Source organism: Pelodiscus sinensis, chromosome 14, assembly GCF_049634645.1.
Source record: "Pelodiscus sinensis isolate JC-2024 chromosome 14, ASM4963464v1, whole genome shotgun sequence".
Classification (NCBI taxonomy): Eukaryota; Metazoa; Chordata; order Testudines; family Trionychidae; genus Pelodiscus; species Pelodiscus sinensis.
In genome coordinates, this window is record NC_134724.1 from 30,108,084 (window position 1) to 30,132,967 (window position 24,884).

General features: G+C 43.1%; 1 protein-coding gene across 2 annotated transcripts in view; it reads right to left on the bottom strand.

The window, feature by feature from the left end:
* The window catches only part of SLTM (SAFB like transcription modulator), a 49,927-nt gene that overhangs the window by 21,857 nt on the left and 3,186 nt on the right, over positions 1-24,884 (bottom strand). For both annotated transcript variants that reach the window (XM_075897326.1, XM_014578979.3), the window contains exons 3-7: positions 3,907-3,971; positions 3,328-3,519; positions 3,009-3,056; positions 2,062-2,089; positions 231-699 (exon numbers count right to left, since the gene is read on the bottom strand). In XM_075897326.1, coding sequence (XP_075753441.1) covers positions 231-699; positions 2,062-2,089; positions 3,009-3,056; positions 3,328-3,519; positions 3,907-3,971 — 802 coding nt within the window. The remainder of the gene's footprint in view (positions 1-230; positions 700-2,061; positions 2,090-3,008; positions 3,057-3,327; positions 3,520-3,906; positions 3,972-24,884) is intronic.

Sequence of the window (24,884 nt, forward strand, 5' to 3'; positions counted from 1 at the left end):
TGAAAAAAAAAAAATAAAATGCTGACAATTCGACAATGCAATCAGTAGGACATAGTGTTTATACGAAGATCTTGAATTTTTAAAAAGTAACTTATGGCGGTCAAAAAAATCTATAGGCAGGAGCACAAAGATATTAATTTTAAGATGCTTGCTGCTACCCCCTTAATGTAGAGTGATCTTACTGAATGCTGGTACTCAGTATCGTAAAGAACGGACATAGAAAGACAAACCTCTTTGCTTGACCAGAGGCCCCAGTAGACGAGGGACCTTTCTTCAAAGTATCCTTTTCTTTGTCTCCAGATTCTGCTTTCTTTGAACCTTCTCTGGCTTCCTTCTTGACAGGATCACCCTTCACGCCGTCTTCCTTCTTACCATCTTTATGGTTCTCAGTCATCTCATAATCCTTGCTTTCCTTCTCCAGGCTCTGTCCAATGGCATCCTGCGCATCTTTTGGCTTACTTGCTTCAGAATCTGTAATTTTCACATTTTTACCTGTTTCTAGGAGGTCATCACCATCAAAATCCAGAGTGATAGCATCTTCAGCCTGGATTGTAACCGATATGTTATCATCCTCAGCTTCTTTCACAGATGTGTTAGCTTCCATCTCTTCATGAGCCGTATGATCAGCCTCAGCTAGGCTTTCTTCTGAAGGCAGAGGTTTAGATACTTCTTGTATACCATCACCAGAACCTGCTTTATCTAAGAGGATTTAACAGGAATAAATATGGCAAAACAAGAAGTTTAAACAATTTCATATGCATAAGCTAGAATAGGACCTAGAAAATACAAAGCCAGTTATTTGCACTGATGGAAGGTATGGGGGGGAAAAAACAAGGTGTATTAACATGTAAATAAATCCTTTACCCAGGATCACTTATTTGCCATGGCAAAATACATTTTCTAAAAGACAAACACCAACAAACAGTAGGAGTCTGAAAATGGTTCCATACTGTAGATATCAGTTTTTCATAACAAGTATCCATTTTCCATTTTAGGTGTTAATTTGCCATAAAGAAAGGCTTTCTTCAGATGCTTGAAGTTTGATTAAATCGGTGTTTAAAAACCTTCCTTCTTGTAAGACTTTTAACCTTCCAAAATCCTGATGAGCTACAGTCGGGAGTGGTTAAATCAGTCTTCAACTCAGTTTCAAGGTTCTGTCTTGATCCTCCTTTCTGAATGGTTGTTTGGCAGCCAAGATAGCTTTACGTCAGTGGTCTACAGCAGAAACCGAAATGTGTACTTCAAAGTTCGTAGCAGACTGGTTTTCAGTCTTCACCCACTTGGCAAATTTTCAGTATTCATTCTCAGTCCCATAAGTAGTATCTCCAACAATATTCTGGCACTCACACGAAACACATGCTTCAGCCATAGGGTCCCTTCATGAACAGTGAGTGTGTAGTTGTATTCTGTAACTTCAATAGTGTCCATCTTGTGTAAAGTGAAAGTGTTCCATGTCCTTTCTAGGCCGCAATATGTAGAATCCTTTGGCTTCTCTTCAGAAAGTCTCTAGTTGGTCAGATGTGTCACATGCTTCTGAAGTGTTAATAATTAGGATGGCTTTATAGAAAAGCCACTGTTCTCCACGTTTCTGAAAGCTTCCTTTACCATCCTAAGAACAATCTGGCAGCATATTGATGATAGTATGTGACAAGTCAAGCAGATGATGGTCCATAATTGATAGTGTTTTCACAGCTCAGTGTAGTAATGTACTGTCTCATTCAGTTAAGCACCTACCAGATACTGCAGTGCAAGTTTTAAATTTGTGCATCAAGATTTACTGCACCATAGAAACAGAAATCCTTGCATACTTTGTTTCTGTTTAATAAATAAGTATATATCCACCACAGTAAATGATACATACTACCATCAACTCTGAGAAGAAAAACCCACTGAATGCATGGAACATAGTGAGCTTTTTAAAACAGGAACAGTAGATATTCAGTACTAGAGACAAACCTAGTTAACAGACTAAAAAAAGAAATCAAGCAAGTTTCACTTTTAAACTACCAGTTTGAAGTGTTTTTAAAACCTCTCAACTCTACTAAAAACTTGAAAACATACCTTTTTCATTTTCTTCTTCTTCACCATTCTGCAAAACAGGGGTAAATTAAATTTAAGATCTGTTTGCACAAAACGTAAGAATTTCACATGCACAGTAATCCAAGTTTCTGAATTAAAGAACTGTTTCTAAAAACTAAATAGTTTAATTACACTTTAGCTCCCAAAAATAGCATAAAAAATTAGAGTTCTTATCACAGTACTCAGTAACATCTTTGATTTCTATTTGAGAATAGTACTTTTTCAGTACAAATTTCCTTTTCCATTAAAGGGGACTTACAACGGGTGGCCACATGTTATCCATGTCTATTGTAGCCAACAAAGTGTTACCGGACAAGTTTATGGTCTTCCAATCAAGAACAATTAAGAGTATGATCTCTGTTCTGTTGCACTATTTCAATCCCCTTGTTTGAATATTATGCAACAAACATATGATACGTATGCTATTGAACAAATGTTTACTTTTTGGGGGGGTCAGCAAGGTTAACTGGGAAGGAGAAGATCTCTCCCACTACTAAAAATACTGCTTGCACCCATGTATGTATTCACACATTCTGGATGTCTTCACTAGAAGTATCTGGAACTCTCACTCTGAATTTCAGAACCAGAAGAATTTTATCTATGTTACAACAATGTGTCACAGATACTCCATATAGTACTCAAGTGTCATGTGGGTGCATTCATGCTCAAGGCACTTTTGGATCAATTAACTAAACGTGCATAGAATGCACCCACATGAACCAAGTACTGTCACTTTGGGAGGGCATCTCAAAGTCCAAGCCATCCATTTGCAAAGCTTATATTGCAACCATTTGCAAGCATCTATACTATACCATCAGAAGCTCAAAAGGTGTAAGTTTGAAAACTTAATTGACAAAGAAGGTCACTTTAAACCAGGTTTTGCTTCAAATTTATAGATCAGAAATTTAACAGGACTGTTTGGAACTTACATGGACAGTTAGAAAAGTATCATCTTCTGTATCCTGAAGATCATTTTCCTAAGTTGGAAACATAGATAAGCAACTTGTTAAACAAGCTAGTAATAATGACAACACTTACAAAAAGCATCTAAAGAGAATCAGCTCTGTACTACTCATCCAGGTTAACAGGAGCAGGGAAGTTTGAAGTAAGTACTACCTCTTTAATGAGAGCTGAACAAGAAACTGGAAGAGGCAAACTTTAGCGGCCCAAAGAGTTTTAGACAGACTAAATAGAGATGTGTTTTTCCAATGAATATTCATATAGATTTTAGCAAGTGTGGCAAGGTACCTGGCTTTCAAAATCCTTCTCTGCATCTTCTGTTGGCTCTCGCTGTTTTGAATCAGAGTATCTCTTCTTTTCTGAATGAGTCAGTTCTTTAGAATGCAAGTTCTCATCTTCATTTTCAGCAGATTCTTCGAAGTCTTTCAGTTCATCATTTCCATCTTGATCACTTGCCTCTTGAACCTCCAATTCACTTTCCTTTCAATCAAAACAATATATTGCATTGAGCTTGATTTTGCTTCCAGTGAAACAGACACATTGCTTCTTCAAAAGTATATCAAACAGCTATACTTTCTACAAAGTACTGTATATATAATCATTCTAGGAGTCCCCACTTATTTGGAAGCACACAGCATACTCGCACTTAGAAAGTTACACATCAAGATGAATCAAGCCATATAATTAAATGTGTATGGAAAAAGGTCTGATCAAATATCTTGCAGTAGCGTAAACAGCATAAACAACGATTTAGATCGCCATCTAAGTTAACTTGCTTCAAATGGAACTTTTCAGCCAAAACTTTGATTCATTTACCTGACTGGAACAGTCTAGTATTTAAATTTCTCAAAGAAATATAGTTATTACCTTGACAAAGGAATCATCTTCCACTGAGGCATCACCACTTAGTTCATCGGTTTCTTGTTTTTTACCTAAAAGACATCAGGGGTACAATAGAGCTAAATAACTTGGGCACACCCATGATAAATAAAACATCCAGCTAATTTAATTCATGTCAGTCCATGGGTGTTGCTGGACCCATCAAAAAGACTCAACACGCTGGTGCTTCTCATTCCCATTCAACTTTTCATCCTTCCCTTCTTCCAATAAATGGACCAATTATCTAGATAAAGTTAATCACTCCCTAGTACAAATAGCTCAAAACCCACCTCTGGTGTAGAAAACAAGTTGTTTGTCTCTTGAAGAAAGATCCAGAGGACAATGTTCTGTGGGCCAACAGGGTGCTCAGCCAGTCTTTTTGCCTACCACGGAACATTTTTTTATTTCAGAAGGTGAACAAATTACTAGGAGGAGGTTGTTCTAGATGTCATTTTGACAAATAGGAAGCTTGGATGAAAGTGATCATAAGAGTTCATGATTCTAAGGAATGGTCAGAGGAAGAACAGCAAAATAAAGCCCATGAAGGTAGACTTCAGCAAAGGAGTTGGTAGATAAGATCCCATGGGAAATAAGTGTTGGTACAGGAAAAATAGGAAGTTTGGCAAGAGCGACTACCCTGGCTTAACCAGGAGACCCTGAATGATCTAAAAAAGGAATCTTACAAAAAGTAGAAACTATATCAAATCACAAGGATGAATACAATCAAATTATGAAAGTATGTAGGGGCAAAATTAGAAAGGCCAAACGCCCAAACAAGCTCAAACTAGTTAGACATAAAATGTAACAAAAAGCCACTCTACTAATATATTAGAAGCAAAGGAAGACAAAGGACAGGGTAGAGCAGTGGTCACCAACCAGTAGATTGGGATCTACTGGTAGATCTTGGAGCCTCTGACAGGTGATCCTGACTGGTTTGGCCAAGAGCCCAGCACTTAGCTGCCCAGCCCTGAGACTGCTTCGCATATCCTGCCCTTTGCCTTGGAGCTGTCCCCTCAGGAGTCTCCTGCTTTTCTGTGCAGGGCAGCGGAGGGAGAGGGGGGTGCTGATGTGAAGGTGCCCCCTCCTCTCCCACCTTGTATCCTATCTCCACAGAGCAGAGAGGGAGCACAGCAGGACTTGGCATGGAGTTTGTTGACTGCTTTTGGGAATGGTACAGGCCCCACTATACCACCACCTGAGGTAAGCAGGGCCCAGCTGGTGCCCACATCCCAAAACCCTACCCCAGTGATTAACCCTCTCCTGCACCCCAAGCCCCTGCCCTAGCCCCGAGCACCTTGGAATCTCAATGCCCTCCCAGAGCCTGCACCTAAAACCCCACTGGTACCCCAACTGCCTGCTCCAGGAACAGCTCAGAGCCCCTCGCTCACTCAAATCCCTTAATCCAGTGGTCTCCAACACGGTGCCAGCAGGTGCCATGGCGCCCGCGGGGGCATTTGTTTGCACCCGCTAAGTGCTTGGGGCTGGGCCGGCCCCGGGCACGTGGCGCATGCATGGTGCCGGGGCCGGCCCCGGGAGCGCCGCGAATTGGCCGCCCTCGTTCCGGTGCTTGGGGTGGGGGGGGGGGCAGTGCCGGCCCCGGGCACGCGCAAGTATCCTTGCCCTCTGGCACCCGGCAGCCTCAAATGGTTGGGGACCACTGCCTTAATCCAAGACCAGAGTCTGAACCCCAACCCTCTGCCCCAGCCTGGTGAAAGTGAAAGAGGGTGGAGGAGGGAGGGACAATGAAGTGAGATGGGGTGGGGCCTCAAAGAAGGGGCAGAAATGAGGCGGGGGCAACTGTGTGGGTTTGAGGTAGATCTTGGATTGCACTTAAATTCAAAAGTGATGTCATGCTTATAAAGGTTGGAGACTACTGGGATAGAGCCATTACTCAATGAACAGGAAAAAACAGAAAATGTAGAAATGGCAGATGTGCTTAAACGTGGCAATTGGACATCTAACAGTGAATACAGGTGAAAATGGCATAGGCTCAGAAGCTAAAACAGAAAAAGTTAACAATTACTTAGAAAACAGAGATGTCCTCAAGTCACCGGAGCCTGATAAAATACATCAAGTACTCACACAGCTGACTAAGGAGATAACTAACCATTAGCTATTATCTCTGAAGAGTCATAGAAGGGAGAGATTCCAGGAGACTGGAAAAGGGCAAATACACTGCCCATTTACAAAAAGGGAAACAAGGACAAACCAGAGAATTACAGACCACTCAGCTTAACTTCTAAACCAAGAAAGATAATGGAGCAAATAATTAAGGAATCCATTTGCAAAAGTAATAAGACGACAAATTACAATATGCATGAATTTGTAAAGAACAAGTCATGTCAAACAAACCTGATAGCATTCTTTGATAGAATAACAAACCTTGTAGATAAGGGGGGAGAGGTAGATATGGTATACCTTGGGGAAGGGGGGAGAGAGAGGAAGATGTGGGATACCTAGACTTTAGTAAGGCTTTTGATACAGTGTTACATGACCATCTCATTAACAAACTGGGAAAATACAACCTAGGTGGGTGCATAATTGGCTGGATAACCATTCCCAGAGAGTAGTTATCAATGATACACAGTCATGCTGGAAGGGCATAACAAGTGGGGTTCCACGAGGATCTGTTTTGGGATGGGTTCCATTCAATATCTTTAATGATTTGGATGGCATAAAGAGTACACTTATAAAATGTACAGATATCAAGCTGGGAAGGTTTTGGAGGATAGGTTTAAAAATTCAAAATGATCTGGAGAAATGGTCTGCGGTAAATAGGATGAAATTAAACAAGGACAAAAGCAAAGAACTCCAATTAGGAAGGTGCAATCAACTGCATACATATGAAATGGGAAATTACTACTAAGGATGTTAAGTATAGTATAATTCACTAATCTAATAGTCAATGCATTTTTGCATTGATTAGTCAATAGGGCGGTGCTGCCCCTTTGAAACGCCACGGCGGCGTTTTAAAGGGGAAGCACTGCACAGAGCCGGTACAAGCACTGCACAACTGATATCGGGCTCTGTGCAATGCTTCCCCTTTGAAATGCCATGGCGGCATTTCAAACGGGCAGCGCTGCAGGGACCCCTGAAACACTGAGGCAGCGTTTCAAAGCAGCAGCAGCACCACACAGAGGCTGGAACCCCAGGCTCCGTGGAGCACTGTGTCTTTGAAGTTCTCCTTCTTTCCCCCCTTTGCTGCTTCTATCAGACACAGCAAGGGTTTGGGGGAGCGACTAGTTGACTAGTCCTTAACATCCTTAATTACTACCTCGGAAGGAGTACTGCGAAAAGAGATCTAGTGGTCATAGTATCAGAGGGGCAGCCGTGCTAGTCTGAATCTGCAAAACTGGACAGTCCCTACGTAAAAGAATCAATGGACACAAATCCGATATTAGGAATGGCAACATAGAAAAACCTGTAGGGGAACACTTCAATCTCTCTTGGCACACAATTGCAGATCTAAAAGTAGCCATCCTGCAGCAAAAAAACTTCAGGACCAGACTTCAAAGAGAAACTGCTGAGCTACAGTTCATCTTCAAGTTTGACACAATCAACTCAGGATTGAACAAAGACTGTGAATGGCTAACTAACTACAAAAGCAATTTCTCCTCTCTTGGAATTCGCACCTCCAGATCAGCTACCAGAAGTGGGCCTCATCCTCCCTGATTGGATCTACCTGGTCATCTCCAGCATGATTCTGGCCTGCATATTTATACCTGACTCTGGAAGTTTCCACTACATGCATCTGACAAAGCGGGTCTTTGCCCATGAAAGCTTATGCTCCAACACTTCAGTTAGTCTGTAAGGTGCCACAGGACTCCTCGCCGCTTTTGCAGTGGTCATAGTGGCACCAGGGCCCTAGCTTTTTTCAGGCCCACTATAGTATTGTACATCTTGCAACGCTTCATCCCAGTCATACAATTTCATGAGCCAATTTTGATTCTGAAATTACTGTAACATTTTACATTTCCGAAGAATGCCCCTGCCCCTTTTCTATTGTATTAATACTCAGCGTGAGAGAATTAAACAGTCACTGTGGGCCTGCAAATCCTACCGCAAGAAGCAGCCGGCACCGTCTCCCACTGTCTTATGATGCTTTACTTTGTCCCTCCCACCAGTGGGTCCTCTCTACTGCCTATGAACAAGGAACTTGGTATGATTGAGGAGCACAAATCTCTGTATCTTAGTCTCAAACTACAAGTCCTAGTTTAACTGCACAAACACAATCCCTATTCATGTAGAGAAACATGGCTTGAGACTGCTCTAACACGGCTTCTTATTGTCCACATCTTGTGCTGGAGCCAATAGCTCTATAGAGACAAGGAATTAAGTTTCTATAAATATCCTCAAGCATGATACACAATTTAGCTTCAATATTTTCCTCATGACAATGGACGTTTGAGCATGGGGCAGGACCGCCAGGGCTTCCAGACCCTGGTAAAGACCTAGGACCTCCAGACCGACCCAAGGCGGCATTTCAAAGAGACAGCCGCCACACAGCTGAGCCATAGCTCAGCTGTTCAGCGCTGCTCCTTTAAGATGCAAAAGTGTCATGGAACCAGGGGTCAGCTGGGGACTCCCCCGCTGACTCCGGGTTTCACACGGCATTTCCCCAGAACCGGAGGTCAGAACTGATGGAATTTCCATCCACTAGTCAATCTGCCACATTTTAACATCCCTAGTATCACACACAGCAAGGTGGCCTCTTTACCCCAAAAGATTGTTCTTTTACAAAGAATACTTTAAAATAGTATTTAATTGTTATGACACTGATCTTGCAACCCTCACTTGACTTCAGTGTCACTATGTGCCCAAATAAAATTAACTTAAAATTAAAGAATGTTTTATCTTATTGTTTGCAAACCTATATGGTACATTTTGAAGATATTTTAGAATTGGTCATAGTTTCTCCAGCACGCTGTTAAGATTCTAGATTTAAAAAAAAAAAAAAAAAAAACCAACAAAACCCTAAGCCAAGTAAAAAATGATCAAGTTACTACACTGAAGTTCTCCAGAGAATAGGTTTATAAACTTAACAAAAAAAAAGGTCTGGTAGCACTTTATAGACCAACAAAACATAGATGGTATCATAAGCTTTCAGGGGCACAGCTCATTTCTTCAGATCACTGGAGTTTTGAGTTTAGGATGTGCAGACCCAAAATAAATAGGGGAGAAGGGAGATGGGGGAAGGAAAGAAAAAAAAGGGAGGGGGTGGTAAACAAGGAGCAGAGGGTATGAAAATAAAAGGGAAAAACAAGTAGGCAGAACTGGCAATCTATAGACACCTGAAGAATGGATAGTTAAAAAGAAGCAGATAAGGATCAAAGGACAGCAAAAGTGATAATCTACACAAAGAGCTGTTTGCACCTTCATTGAATGTTAGGTTGATGATATCCCAGCCATCCCTCATCTTGATTGAGGCCATCAGCATGAGAATTGAACTTGTGGATGAATAGTAATTCTAACACCTCTCTGTGTATTTGACTTGTAGAATTGGTTTGAGATAAGACAGTCACCTGGAGATCTTTTAAAGAGTGATTAGGTAGATTGAAGTGCTCTTCAACAGGTTTCTGTATGTTCCCTTACATATATCTGATGTATGTCCATTGATTCTTTCCCATAGGGACTATCCAGTTTGTCTTATGTAGCAGTGGGGCACTGTTGGCATAGATCAAATTACTGGATGTGCAGTTGAATGATCCTCTGATTTGGTAGCTTATGTTGCTGACTCCAGTAATGAATTTGCTTGTATAGATATACAAGCAAATACGATCCAGGGAACTATAGGCCGGTCAGTCTTACCTCGGTTCCTGGAAAAATCATGGAAGGGATCCTTAAGGAATTCATTTTCAGGCACTTGGAAGAGAGGAAAGTGAGTAGGAATAGTCAGCATGGATTCACAAAAGGAAAGTCATGCCTGACCAATCTGATTAGCTTCTGTGATGAGGTAGCTGGCTCTATGGACATGGGAAAGTCAGTAGATGTAATATACCTTGACTTTAGCAAGGCTTTTGATATGGTCTCACACAATATTCTTGCCAGCAAGTTAAGGGAATGTGGATTGGATAAATGGACGGTAAGATGGATAGAAAGATGGCTAGAAGGCCAGGCCCCCGCAGGTAGTGATCATCGGCTCGATGTCAGGATGGCGGTTTGTTTCTAGCAGAGTGCCCCAAGGTTCAGTTCTAGAACCGGTTTTGTTCAATATCTTTATTAATGACCTGGATTAGGGGATGGACTGCACCCTCAGCAAGTTTGCGGATGACACTAAGCTGGGGGAGAGGTAGATACACTTGAGTGCAGAGATAGGATTCAGAGTGACTTAGACAAATTGGAAGATTTGGCCACAAGAAATCTGATGAGGTTCAACAAGGACAAGTGCGAAGTCCTGCACTTGGGACCGAAGAATCCCAAGCATAGTTAAAAGCTGGGGACCAACCAGTTAAGTAATAGTTCTGCAGAAAAGGACCTGGGGGTTACAGTGGATGAGAAGCTGGATATGAGTCAACAGTGTGCCCTTGTAGCCAAGAAGGTGAATGGCATATTAGATTGCATTAAGAGGAGCACTGCCAGCAGATCCAGAGATGTAATTATTCCCCTTTATTCGGCTCTGGTGAGGCCACATCTGGAGTACCGTGTCCAGTTTTGGGCCCCTCTACTATAAAAAGGATGTGGATGCATTGGAGAGGGTCCAAGGGAGGGCACCCAAAATGATTAGGGGGCTGGAGCAGATGACTTCTGAGGAGAGGCTGAGGGACTTGGGTCTGTTTAGTCTGCAGAAGCGAAGAGTGAGAGGGGATTTGATAGCAGCCTTCAACTTCCTGAAGGGAGGTACCAAAGAGGATGGAGAGAGGCTGTTCTCAGTAGTGACAGATGGCAGAACAAGGAGCAATGGTCTCAAGTTGTGGTGGGAGAGGTCCAGGTTGGATATTAAGAAAAACTATTTCACTAGGAGGGTGGTGAAGCACTGGAATGGGTTACCTAGGGAAGTAGTGGAGTCTCCATCCCTAGAGATGTTTAAGTCTCGGCTTGACAAAGTCCTGGCTGGGTTGATTTAGGTGGGATTGGTCCTGCCTAGAGCAGGGGGCTGGACTTGATGACCTTCTGAGGTCTCTTCCAGCTCTATGACTCTATATGTGGGCATAGTTGGCACCATGGCTGATTGCAGGGCTGGGTTCTTGGATGCTTATGGTGTGGTTGTGTAGCATGGCTACCAGAAACAATTCATTTCAGGTTGGGGGGTTGTCTGTAAGCAAGAATAGGCTTTTCCCTAAAGGCCTCTGAGAATGAGGGATCATTTTCTAAGATGGGTTGCAGATTGTGTATAATACATTGCAGGAGTTTGAGTTGTGGACTGTAGGTGGTAAGTGGAATTCTGTTATTCTCCCTTTGAGTCTGTCTTTAAGTATTTCATGTCTGCGTACTTTTTTTGGCTCTGTCAATCTGTTTTTTTACTTCTCCAGGTGGGTATTTTTAGGAATGCGCTATAAAGATCCTGTAGATGTTTGTCTCGGTCTGTGGGATCAGAGCAAATCCAGTTGTATCTTAGGGCTTGACTGTATACAATAGGTTGAGAAGTGTGTCTGGGATGGAAACTAGAGGCATGAAGGTAAGTGTAGTGGTCGGTGAGTTTCCAGTATAGAGTGGGGGGAATTTGTCCATTATTTAGTTGTACTGTAGTGTCCAGGAAGTGAATTTCTCATGTGGACTGGTCCAGGCTGAGTTTGGTGGTGGGGTGGAAGTTGTGAAATCCTTGTGAAATTCTTCAAGAGTCCCTTTTCCGTGGGTCCATATGATAAAGATGTCATTGTGTAGCATAACTAAAGTAGGGATGTTAGGAAGCGAGAGCTGAGGAAACGTTCAAGGTCAGCCATAAAGATGTTGGCATACTGTGGTACCATGCGGGTGCCCATTGCTCTGCCGCTGACTTGGAGATACAAATTGTCTCCAAATTGGAAGTAGTTGTGGGTGAGGACAAAGTCACAGAGCTCTGTAATCAGGTGTGCAGTGCTGTTATGGTGTTCCTGCTGACTTGTAATCTGTCTTCATGTGGAAAGTTGGTGTAAAGGGCTTCTACGTCCATAGTGGCCAGCATGGTATTTTCAGGTAGATTACTGATGTTTTGAAGTTTCCTCAGGAAGTCACTGGTGTTGCGGAGGTAGCTGGTAGTGCTGGTAGCATAGGGTGAAGAGGGAGTCGATATAGCCAAATAATCCTGTGGTAAGTGCGCCAATGCTTGAGATAATGGGCCATCCGAGATTTCCAGGTTTGTGTATTTTGGATAGCAAATAGAAAGTTTCTGGTTGGAGATTAGGAGGAGGTGTTAGTGTAAATTTGTTCCTGAGTAGCATCAGGGAGCTTCAACAGCAGTTTTTTTAGGGTTTTTTGGTATTACTTAGTGGGGTCATAGAGAGAGGCTTGTAGAATCTGGTATTGGTGAGTTGTCTGCATTCCTCCTGTTCATAATCTATCCTGTTCATGATGACTACAGCACCTCCTTTGTCCGCATAAAATAACCAAATTATTTTATTGTGGTTTCAGGTATATAGATCAAATATATTCATCTGAAGGAGTTTTAGAAGTATTTGATAACAGAAAGCACATGAAAAATTATTAGAAAAATGTCTCATTTGTGGTAAACCCTTTTAAGCAACGGAGATGTCTTGAGTTCGGAGGCACATATATACAGGTGCAAAAAAAAAAAAAAAAAAAGTATTTGCCAACCCCTTTCTCCAAAAAAGAAGTTGCATTTATTACTATTTTATATCAGATAAGGATGCCACACAAATCTCATCATGAGGGAGAAACAGTCTTTGTGGTTAGTTTCCTGTTGATTGGAATTCTATAAAAATCTGTGAATGCAACTTATCTGGTGAAGCCAGTCATCCAATACTCAGAAGCCTCCAAACTAACAGATTAAACTGCTTAAAGGAAATGAGTTTTCTTGCAAGCTTAGAGGCAACATTCCTTGCAAGCTTAAAGGCAACATGAATAGCCTTGGTGATTAGCCCAGTGACTAGGTATATTCAGGAGAGCAGACCGCAAGTAAGATTTTGAACACAGTGCCGAGCATAAGAGAGTTCATCTTTATTACTAATCTGTTAAAGCATCCATGCACCAAAAAGAGCAACCTTAGACTGCACTATGGTTGATGAGTTTAAACTAGCTTCTTCCATGGTTGTCCTATTCAACGCAATTGTAGCAGGAATTTTAAAAGCAAAATCTGTATGAAGATTTACTGCTAGTTATCTAGGGAAAAACTTGGTTGGCAATGTGACCTGTGGTGCCTGGGATCACTTACACTGAAAATGCCAGAGTTAGAGTAGACTGCAAAAGGAGAGCAAGTTCTCCCAAAACTAGTGGTTAATACTGAAGTTGGATTCACCAACCAGTCACAAACTGTGTTCCTGATCCCATGTACAGGTTATCACACAACTCCCTTTACACATTCCAGTTATCTGGCTCCCAATCAGCACATGGAGTTATCAACTTTGGATCATCCCCAAAATACCACTCTGCTAGCCAATCCTTCAGCATTTAAAACTAAAAGTTATTATTAAAGAAGAAGAAGAGAGTTGTTAAAAGGGTATGAAATATATGGACTATGAAGTCTTATGCATATATCACATTCTAAATGGCACTGATGAGTTTGCTGGCTTGCATTCTCTCTGGAACACATCCAAAACTGGGATATCCTTTGTTTCAATGTATCAATTTGCAGCTAAGTTGCTCCAGAGGTAAGAAGCAGAATTGAAGACTAAATAGAGATGTTACCACCTCTTTATATCCTTTGCCACGTGGCTTGTACTTCACACAACACAAACCTACAGCAAGCGAACAAAAAAGCATTTGGGAGTCCCCTTTCAACAGCATGCCCTTAAACATCCTGCTGACTGGTCCTAAGTACAGTCCCTGCTTCTAGAAATGTAAAAAGTCATTTAAAAAAGTAACCATGTAACCACTGACAACCCTAAAGTGCTACATTATCCTGCATTTTGCATGTAACCACTGACAACCCTAGCAGTTACACAAGCTGCAGGCTCTGCAGTTTGAAGCTTTTATTTTTATATAAGCTTCATACTGCAGAACCCAGAGCAAAGCCTCCCCTGCAGGCCCCACTCCTGAGGAGCCAGCTTCACTGTCAGCTCTGCAGTATGAAGCCTTCCAGGGAGGCTTTGTATGTTGAATAGCAGCTCATCACCCATTAAACCATCTTGTTAGTCTTTAAGTGCTACATAGTTTTTCCTTTTGTTTTAGGACGGCTTTGCTAAGGGCTCTGCAGGAAGCCAATGTGTAATCTGCAATGCGGGGAAGGGGCTTAGGGGAAGCGGCTTATCGGTTAATCATTTAAATCTCTAAAGCCTTCTCAAAAGGTTCATTTTATAGCTGTACCTTTGATAGGCAATCAAACAGGCTGTATAGTGATTATGCTAATCAGTCCTAGAGTGGCACCCAGAAATACATCACAATACATTACATATATTTGTGATAGAAATGTAGCCATGTTAGTCTGGGGTAGCTGAAGCAAAATGCAGGACAATCTAGCACTTTAGCACTGGTTAGTCTTTAAAGTGCTACATTTTCCTGCATTTTGTTACATATATTTGTAACAACACAAAGATGATACATACATATAAACATTATCATATTTAAGCAATAACATGTCCACTGATACCTTGTAAGATTCGTTGCAGCTTTAGGATACTAGATCAATAACACTATAAACGGTCACTCATACTCTGTACAGCATCACAGGCAGTTCAAAATGAACATCAAGATTAACTCAAGTCATTTGTGTGAACAGAGAACCTAATGCCAGTCTTGCATTCTTTGATACAGTTCAGAATCTCTGATCACCACTAAATGCTTGTTGACTGAACTAAAGGTCATGATTAGCCTACACTTCGTCCAGTTCACCATATGGCATAACATTTCAGAAGCACTAATGAATCTGTGTTGGTCACAGAGACTAATATGGATAGAACTGTAGCCATGTTAATCTGATGTAGCTGAAACAAAACACAGGACTATGTAGCACTTTAAAGACTAACAAGATGGTTTATTAGATGATGAGCTTTCGTGGGCCAGACCCACTTCCTCAGATCAAATAGTGGAAGAAAATAGTCACAACCACATATACCAAAGGATACAGTTAAAAAAAAATGCACACACATGAAAAGGACAAATCAAATTTCAGAACAGAAGGGAGAGGTGAGGGAGGGGAGGTTATAAATGCTTGGTAGAGATCCTGAAGTTTCTGGTCTCTGTCAGTGGGATTAGAACAGATGCAGTTGTATCGAAGGGCTTGGCTATAGAGGATGGATCGTATGGCGTGTGCTGGATGGGAACTGGAAGCATGTAGGTAACTGTATGAGTCAGTGGGTTTTCTGTAGAGGGTGGTCTCTAATTTTCCATTGTTGATTTGTACTGTGGTGTCCAGGAAAAGAGGCAGACGAATACCTAGAAGCCATCTACTTCAAGAAAGACCCAAGAAAACCAACAATAGAACACCACTTGTCATCACCTGCAGCACCCATCTTAAACCTGTCCAACACATTATCAATAAACTACAGCCTATACTGGAACAGGATACTAAACTCCAAGAGGCTCTGGGAGTCAGACCCATAGTCTCCTATAGATAACCACCTAACCTCAAAATGATTCTTACCAACAACCACAGGACATACCACACTAATACCAACCCTGGTACCTTCCCTTGCCAGCTCTGTCCACATATTCACTCTGCTGATACCATTATTGGACCTAACCAAGTGAGTTATAAGATCAAGAACACATATTCCTGCACATCCAGAAATATAATTTATGCTATCATGTGCCGAAAGTGTCCGTCCACTATGTACATTGGACAAACGTCTCAGACACTTCGCCAAAGGATCAATGCCCACAAAACAGCTATTAGACAGGATCACAAAGAAAAAACAGTTTCTTGCCTTTTCAACCAGAAAGGACACTGTCTCAACGATTTAATTACCTGCATCCTGCTTCAGAAGCCTTTTAAATCTGCACTTGAAAGGGAATCCTCTGAACTGTCATTCATGCTAAAATTCGACACACTACGCGGGGGGCTCAACAAAGACTCTGGCTATCTTACCCATTACAAAGATAGCCTCCACAATTATCACCTCTAATACCATTAGCTCACAGACATTTAACTTTCCCCTCCTCCCCCCGCCGCATCCCCCTTCCGTTCTGAAATTTGATTTGTCCTTTTCATGTGTGCTTTTTTTTTTTTTAAACTGTATCCTTTGGTATATATATATATATATATATGTGGTTGTTACTATTTTCTTCCACTATTTGATCTGAGGAAGTGGGTCTGGCCCACGAAAGCTCATCATCTAATAAACCATCTTGTTAGTCTTTAAAGTGCTACATAGTCCTGTATTTTGTTTCAGAGACTAATATGAATGCTTTAAGGATAGGTTGTTCATCCCACACCAGCCATGATGGGGTTAAGGAAGCTGAGAAAAGAACAGTTAGTGTGACAGGCTACATATGAGGAGCTTAGGCTGGCAAAGCAACCCATGGCTGGAAGATGCTCAGCTGTGTAGGTATGGAGTAGGCTCGTATAAAGCCCAGAAGCTGGCAACAGAAACGCCTACAGTGAAAAAGCTTGCAGCCATCTTCTGTTCATTAAAGAGGGAAGGAGGGAACACAGGTAAGAGTAAGACACTGGTCCTGAGGGAAAGATAATAAATACTGTTCTTTGGTCAACTCTAACTTTGTCGGTATAGCTCTGCTCTTCACAGGTTTGGAAAATCTGCACCCCAAAGTGACTCAATGCCAGTTGATAGTGCTATGTTGATGGGAGAATGTCCCCCATGGACACAGCACTGCTCAGGAAGGTGGAACACCTACACCAACAGGAGATGTTCACTGGCATAGGTAGCTTCTTCACTAAGCGCAGTGATGCAACTATGCCATTGCAACTCTTAAAATGTAGACAAGCCTTCAAAAAAGAAACGGGTAGAGAAGAAAGCCTGTGGGAAGTGCAGTAAGATGCAGTCCAGAGAGCAGAAAAGCTGGAGACAGACCAGATCATAACTGCATGTTACAGGATTTCTGAGCTAGAATCCATAGTAGCATGCAGGCCCAGGTTCCCCTCCCAGGACTGATAGAGTGGCATTGTCCCGTCTGCAAATCTAGCGAGACTCTATAGCCCAGAAGGGCAAATCTGATAGTGACATGGCTAGAGAACCAAATAATGAAGAGGAAGATGCAGCCCCTAGAATGGGAGGCCACAGAGTGAGGAGGGGACAGGCTGAAAGACATCAAGGGCAAGTGTCATCCCTGGAAGAAGCACCACTCATTGTGAGTTAATGCCCCAGAATAGTGCTTGATAATAAGAGATATGGGGCTTGTGTCCCCTGCTCACTATGCTCACCAAGTCCCCTCTCAGCTGGGGAGGGCCCACGGCCAACACCAGCTCCCCTCCGCCCCCTGTCCACAGAGAAAGGCCTGGCCCGGAGGCCATCCTGGATCTCCCCTCTTTCCCCCCCGCCGCAGCCAGCCCTGGCTTTTGGGCCTACTGGCCCCTCCTAGCCCCAGCTCTTCCCCCCCCACCCCCCAGCTGCTAGGAGGGGCCTGGCTGAGGCCGCACACTCCTGCCAACTGTTGGGGGGGCTGGGACGAGGTTTTTTCCTCTCCCCACCTCCCACCACTGGGGAGAGTATGGTCCCAAAACCACCTTGGCTCTTTGCATCTCCCCCTCCCCCCCCCCCCCCCCGACTGCTGGGAAGAGGGGCTGGGGCAAGGGTGGTGCCCGGCTCTCCCCCCGACCGCCCAGCATGGGGGCAGTGGGCCAAAGCCACACCAGGCTCAGCTTTCCCCTCTTGCCACTAGGAAGTAGAGGGGAGAACCAGCCCTTCAGGTGGGTCCTGGGAAAGGCCATGCTGGAAGTGGGTGGGGGCTTGTCTCCTGTGGAGGCAAAATAACATGACGACGTCACTCTGTTGTACAACAAGAAAAATGTTTTTATAGAGAGATAAGATCACACTAATAAACTGGAGGCATTTAAGAGAGTCCTAAACCAAACTGAGTGAAATGGTGGTGAAAGATTATCTGGTACAAGACTAGAGAGAGTCAGACTCCCATTGAAAATTATCAGATATTGTTAACTAGAGAGTAGTGGCAAGGAAACATATGCAAGTACAGACAGAAAAGTTTATACCAAGAAACTTGATGGAGCAAATGGCATGACTATGAAAGTCACTTCAGATGTCACTATGTCCTTGGGATAGGATATTATGGTTTTACTGCATAGCGATATAGCGTAAAGTTTTTGTACTGATGAGAAGTATCATGTTTGATTAAGACAACAGAAGATTATGGAATGAAATTTCAATTATGTAACTGCTGGTAGAGGTCATGAACATCCAGGAAAGCTATGGGGTTTGTGGAGGTAGAGATGTAGCTCAGCCTTAAATATTTTATGACTTTTGTAAGACTAGCATTCAGGGGGATACTCTATAATTTAGGGATACGAATGCTAAGTAGCATGGAGGAATGAGAAGACAATATTACTATAGAATGTGCTATATCTTGTATATATTTAGGTGATACAATGGGGTTGGAGAGTAAAGGTACCAAATTAATTCAATTGGTAAGCGAGTCAGATATATCTACAGGCATATTCACGTTACTTCTACCTACACACTGCTGTTAAACTAAAATTATGGTCTGAAATTAGACAAGAAAAGAAGCTTATCATATGACACCAATAGGTCTAACTTAAAAATAAGTTAAACTAGCATCCTTGCTTGTATTAGCATTTTAGTATTAAAAGAGGTTTTAACATTTACTTGTTATTCAACCTGTTTTGGTTATTTTAGGCTATAGACCAGCAGCAGGCAACCTGCAGCCCACTGGGGCTTTGTGTGTGGCTGGCAGAACCCCTGGCTGGCCACCTCCCACCCACACTTCTCGTGCTCCAGGGTATCACACTTCCTGTTCCTCCCCCCATCTCTCAGAACTTTTGAAGGAGCCCCTGCTTCTCAAGCTGTTTATGGCATTCTAACCCTAGGAGGGAGGGAAAGGCGTAGGTACAGAATGCAAATAAGGCAACTTGTGCACTCCGAAAGCGCTGGGACGGAGGGGGAAAAAAGCAGGTAAGTGTGAGGCTCTGGCACCTTGGCGCACAAGAGGCACATGGTGGGGGAAGGCAGACAGGGGGACCACAAAACCACTTGTGGAACCCCATTGGGACTCAGGCTGTGATGGCCCACTGAGAAGGAGGGCCACTCGTGCAGTCCGCTCACCATTCTTGGTTGCCCATTGCTGCTAGACAAAGGTTTCTAATCTCAAGTTCGCCAGCACTAGCAAAAAGCTGCTGCATTTGGGTTACTTCATATCTAATAATCAAAGAAATGTTCACATCTAAGAAAATATTACATAATTTCTTGTAGGACTTAATGTCGGACTAAGTTACTAGGATCTTTCCCATATAGCCAAAACATTTTTGGTGACATAGCATTCTCCACTGAACAGCATATTAAAAGAGACTGCATATATGCCTGCACACAAGAGAAATTAGCTATTAAAATCAGGAAAGAAGAGTCCCAACAAAGTTATTCAAGCAAGTTCTATTTACCACTCCTATCTGGGCCTGAAGCCTTAGATACCTATTAACATTTTTATTCTGAAAACCTCTACTGGATTCTGTATGAAGTTGCTACTTGACTAGAAAAAGCTTTGGTCTCCCTTTTCACTGATGTTCCAAAGGAGGCCCTCCTCTAGCTAACCCTTTCCTGAGCCTCTTTCTAAGGACTGGTCTCCACTACCAGAAATGCTGCAGCGATCAAGCCACTGGAGGTCCATTTAGTGGGTCTAGTGAAGACCCACCAGATCAACTGCTCATCACTTGGATGTTGACAAGAGAATTTCTCCCATCAACTCAGCATGGTGTGGACTGCATGGTAAGTAGATCTAAGCTACGATGATTTGAGTTACACTACTAGTCTAACTCAAATCGCATAGTTTAGATAGACTCTCCCTCTTAATAAAGGCCTGCCCTACTGTATCTACTAGGGATATTAATTAGGTAACCTCTAAAATCTTAACAGTTACAAGCTATAGGCTCTTCAGTGTAAGTTTTATACTGCAGAATCTGCAGCACAGTTGGCTCCCAAAGAGCAGGGCCAGCAGCCAGTGCATGCTGGGAGCCAGCTCCTGGCTCCACTCCTGGGGAGCTGGCTGCACTACAGGATCTGACGTATAAAACTTATACTGCAGTGTCCTCAGCATGGGGCAACAGCTGGCTCCCTGGGAGCTGGCTTAAAAGTACTTGCCTGCACTGACTCCCACCTGCTGCCTCATTCCTAGGGAACCAGCTGCCGCCCTTAGGCTGTTCCCTCTGTATCAGCAGCTTTTAAGCCAGCTCCCGGTGCATACAAGCTTTCAGCCCCGCTTCAGGGACTCCAGATGCCACCCCTCACTGCAGGCTGAGAGACAGAGCCAGCAGTGCAGGGTAGAAGCCAGTTCCCCAGGGAACAGGGATGAGAGCCAGTGTGTAATCGTTAAGCTCATGCTTATCGGTTAACTGTTTACACTGTAACATCCCTAGTATCTACTATTTCCCTTATAACTTCAGTGGCAGCCTCTGCTCTTCATTGCTTTCCCCCAACCCAGCGGTAACTGTATAATGATTGGGGAGCAGTAAAACTGTCCTTAGCATAAAGTTCTGAATAGCATCAGTAAAGTATATTAAATACTATTAGCTTTCTTTGATATGCTAACAAGTCTTGTGGATGAGGGAGAAGTGGTGGATGTGGTATACCTAGACTTTAGTAAGGCATTTGATATGGTCTTATATGATCTTCTTATCATTAAAGTAGGCAAATATAACTTGATGAAGCTACTATAAAGTGGGTGCATAACTGTTCTCACAGAGTAGTTACTAACAATTCACAATTGTGCTGGAAGGGCATAACAAGTGGAGTTCTGCAGGGGTCTGTTTTGGGACCAGTTCTGTTCAATATCTTCATCAATTATTTGTATGATGGCATAGAGCAGTGGTCCCCAACCTTTTTGGGTGGCGGGCACCGTATAGGACTGCCAGGCTGTCCGGGGGCAGTGCCACGCGCCCGGATCCATGCGTGCGCCGGGTGCCCGGGGGCGGGGCCGCACGTGCGCTGCGCTCCCAGGGGTGACGTTAGGTGCGCGCACATAAATGCCCCGGCGGGTTCCATGGCGCCCACGGGTACCGCGTTGGGGACCACTGGCATAGAGAGTATGCTTATTAAGTCTGCAAATGATACAAAGCTGGGAGTGATTGCAACTGCTTTGGTGGACAGGGTCATAATTCCAAATGATCTGGACAAACTGGAGAAATGGTCTGAGGTAAATAGGATGAAGTTTAATAAGGACAAATGCAAAGTGTTCCACTTAGGAAGGAACAATCAGTTTCACACATATAGAATGGGAAGCGACTGTCTAGGAAGGAGTAAGGATGTTAAAATGCTGTTAACTGCAAGTCAACTAGTCGATAGGCATTTCCGCATTCTTCCTTTGAAATGTACAAGACTGACTCATCAACTAGTCAACATTACTATCCAATAAGCAAATGATTATTGGAGAGTCGACTTGTCTTTAACATCTTTAGGAAGGAGTACTGCAGAAAGGGATCTAACGGTCATAGTGGACCACAAGCTAAATATGAGTCAACAGCGTGACGCTGAATGCAAAAAAAGCCAAGATGATTTGGGGTGCATTAACAGGAGAGTTGTGAACAAGACACAAGTAAGTTAGCATATATAACCCGTGGGCTATACACGTTTTTACAAACCCCGCCCTCTCCTGCGGGGGTATACATGTTTATTTTTCCTCATGGGGCCTGGAGGCTCTCTATTCCCCCGCCCAACAGAAAGTGGGTTGTGCCTTGCTGCGGCTGCGTGGGGCCTGGGCATGAGTGTGGCTCTCCTCCTGCAGGCCGGCCAGTGCACCTGTGCTGCGCTCTGTTCCCCCACCCAGAGGAGGGTGGGTTGTGCCTGCCTGCGGTTGCGCTGGGCCTGGGCTTGAGTGCAGTGAGTGGATGAATGCAGGACCCGCGGGCTATATAAGTCCATGGGTAATCTAAGGGTTCTTTTACACAAAAAAGAAAAACCACAGGTTATACACGGGTGCGGGTTATATTTGCTAAACTACGGTAGTCATTCTTCTGCTCTACTCTGCACTGATTAGGCCTCATTCGCATATTGTGTCCAGTTCTGGGAACCTCATTTCAAGAAAGTTGTGGAGAAACTAGAGATGGTCCAGAGAAGAGCAACAAAAACAAAGGTCTAGTGAACATGAGCTAAGAGGGAAGACTGAAATAACTGGGCTTGTTTAGTTTGGAAAGGAGAAGACAGAGGGGACAGGAGAGAAGTTTCCAGTTACCTAAAAGGGTGTCACAAGGAGGAGGTAGAAAAATTGTTCTCCTTGGCCTCTGAGGATAGAACAAGCAGCCATGGGCTTAAACTGCAGAAAGGGAGGTTTTGGTTGGACATTAGGGGTGTGTCTAGACTACATGGCTCCGTCGATGGAGCCATGTAGATGAGTTTACTAGACATAGCAAAATGAAGCGGCGATTTAAATAATTGCCACTTCATGTACATCAAAATGGCCACGGTGCTGTGCAGATCAGCTGATCATCAGAACAGCTTGGTAGTCTAGACTGGGATCAGCCACCCCAGAAACCTTTGTTTCACAAGGCATAAAGGATCTGATGACAAAGGGTTCTGGGGTCGGCTGATCCCCATCTACACTAAAACTCTGTGCCAACAATCAGCTGATTGGCACAGTGTGGCCGCCATTTTGATGTAAATGAAGCAGCAATTATTTAAATCGCCGCTTCATTTTGCTATGTCTAGTAAACTCAGCTATACGGCTCCATCGACGGAACCATGTAGTCTAGACACACCCTAGGAAAAACTCTTGTCAGGGTGGTTAAACACTGGTATCAATTGCCTAGGAAGTTTGTGGAATCTCCATCTCTGGAGATATTTAAGAGCAGATTAGATAAACATCTATCAGGGATGGTATAGATGTTGAGTGGTCCTGCCGTGAGGGCAAGGCACTAGACTCTATGACCTCTTGACATCCCTTCCAGTTCTATGACTCTATATTTATTAGCTTCACCCTGCAGCTGCTTGGAGAAAGCTATGAGCAGCAGCAAGTCCACTAAAAAGCAGCTTGTTTGCAAAGTTTATCAGGGAAGTAAAACTACATTTTGTTCATAATGGAGGGTTGATTTTGAAACTAGAATTGCTTGGAGCTTGTCTACACATATAGCACTATAGGAGCACAGCTGCATGTTTAGCAAAGACGCTCTATGCAGATGGGAAAGTGCTGTCCATAGCACTGTTCATACCAGACCTCATGTCAATGCAATAGACACTACTTGGGGATGGTTTACTCAGAGTCCTAAGCAACATAAGTTACACCAGCATAGGTTAGGTCTACAATACAGGTTAAATCTTAAAGTCTTTCTGAGGATATTAATGGCTTAATTTTCCCTGCTTATTAAGGAAGGCTTTCTGGGACAGAGTGACCAGTGGGTTTTACAAGTGCTAGTATTTCTAATTAAAGTCAACTGCTAGGTTTATGAGAGATTAAAAGAATAGTATTTTAGCAGAAAAGTTAGTTCTCCAGAATAGGAGAGAAAAATAGGTAGGGGAGCAGAACAACATCAGGTTAAATTAGTGCATACAAATCTAGCCAAAGCAACAACAACATAATCTGGTGGATAAAGAATAACTGTGTTCTCAATTTGGAAAAGGTATTACAGTAAATCCACTGAAAGCAAAGACTGGGAAAATCTGACAAATCAAATACATTTCTCCAGGATAGTCACTTTAGAAGATAAACATATCCAAATATGGTATAAGAGGGTCATTCTTCCATGCAAAGCAAGCCCGGCAGTGTATTTGTAATATTATAAAACATAAATATGAATAGCATGAATTATATTCAGATTCATCACAGGACCCTTGTTAACAGAAATATGTCTGAATTAGGGATATTAAATATCAGTTAATGAATAGTCGATTAACCTCATGAATTCTTATTGGTTACTCAGCTATTCTATTGTCCCTGGTGGTGGGGCCAGCCGCCAGTGCACTCTGGCCCCACTCCCAAGGAGCCCCCTGACACTCCACACGGCTGCCTTGTATCAGAGACAGCAATGCAGGATGCCAGAGAAGAGCGAATGGTCCGTGAGGGGAGCCGGTTTAAAAACCAACTCCTCTTGCGGACTGGCTGCCTGTTGCCCCACACTGCTGCCTCTGATACAGAGGCAGCAGCATGGGGTGACAGCAGCCCCTGTCGGGGTGGGGAAAGAGGAAGACTAAAAGCTACCAGACCTGGCGTAAGCTGGAACTGAGCCGGGCTGCCTGCCTGGCTCCTACTACACTTTAAATATAGAACCACAATGGGGTAGGCCCCAGAAATGGCGCAAGCCAGGACTTAGCCAGGCTGTTGTCCAGCCTGCTAAAAAATTACTGGCGGGGGGGAAATGTGTGTATTCTACAGCATTAACCTATAAGCTTTTGCTTCTCAATTAATGGACTACACTATTACATCCCTAGTCTGAATCAAGTAAGCATTCCATTATAATCAATTTCTGTAAGCTTTCAAAATGGGAAAGAAGAAAAAGTGAGAACTTGTCTTAAGACAATAAGGAGTCTTGTGACACCTTAAAGGCAAACAAATTTATTTGGGCATAAGCTTGACTGTGGATTCCAGGCCACAATAGCTTCTGCCCAAATAAGTTTTAGTCTTTACGTTGCCACCAGACTTGTTTTTGTTAAAACATACTAACAGGGCCACCCCTCTGAAACTTGTCTTAAGACACTGTATTGATGGCTGTAAAAACAAAAAACAAAAAGATGGAATTTATATTGTATAGCAGTGTTTCCCAACTGGTGTTCCACGGATCCCCAGGGAGTGAAAATAAGGGTTCCACA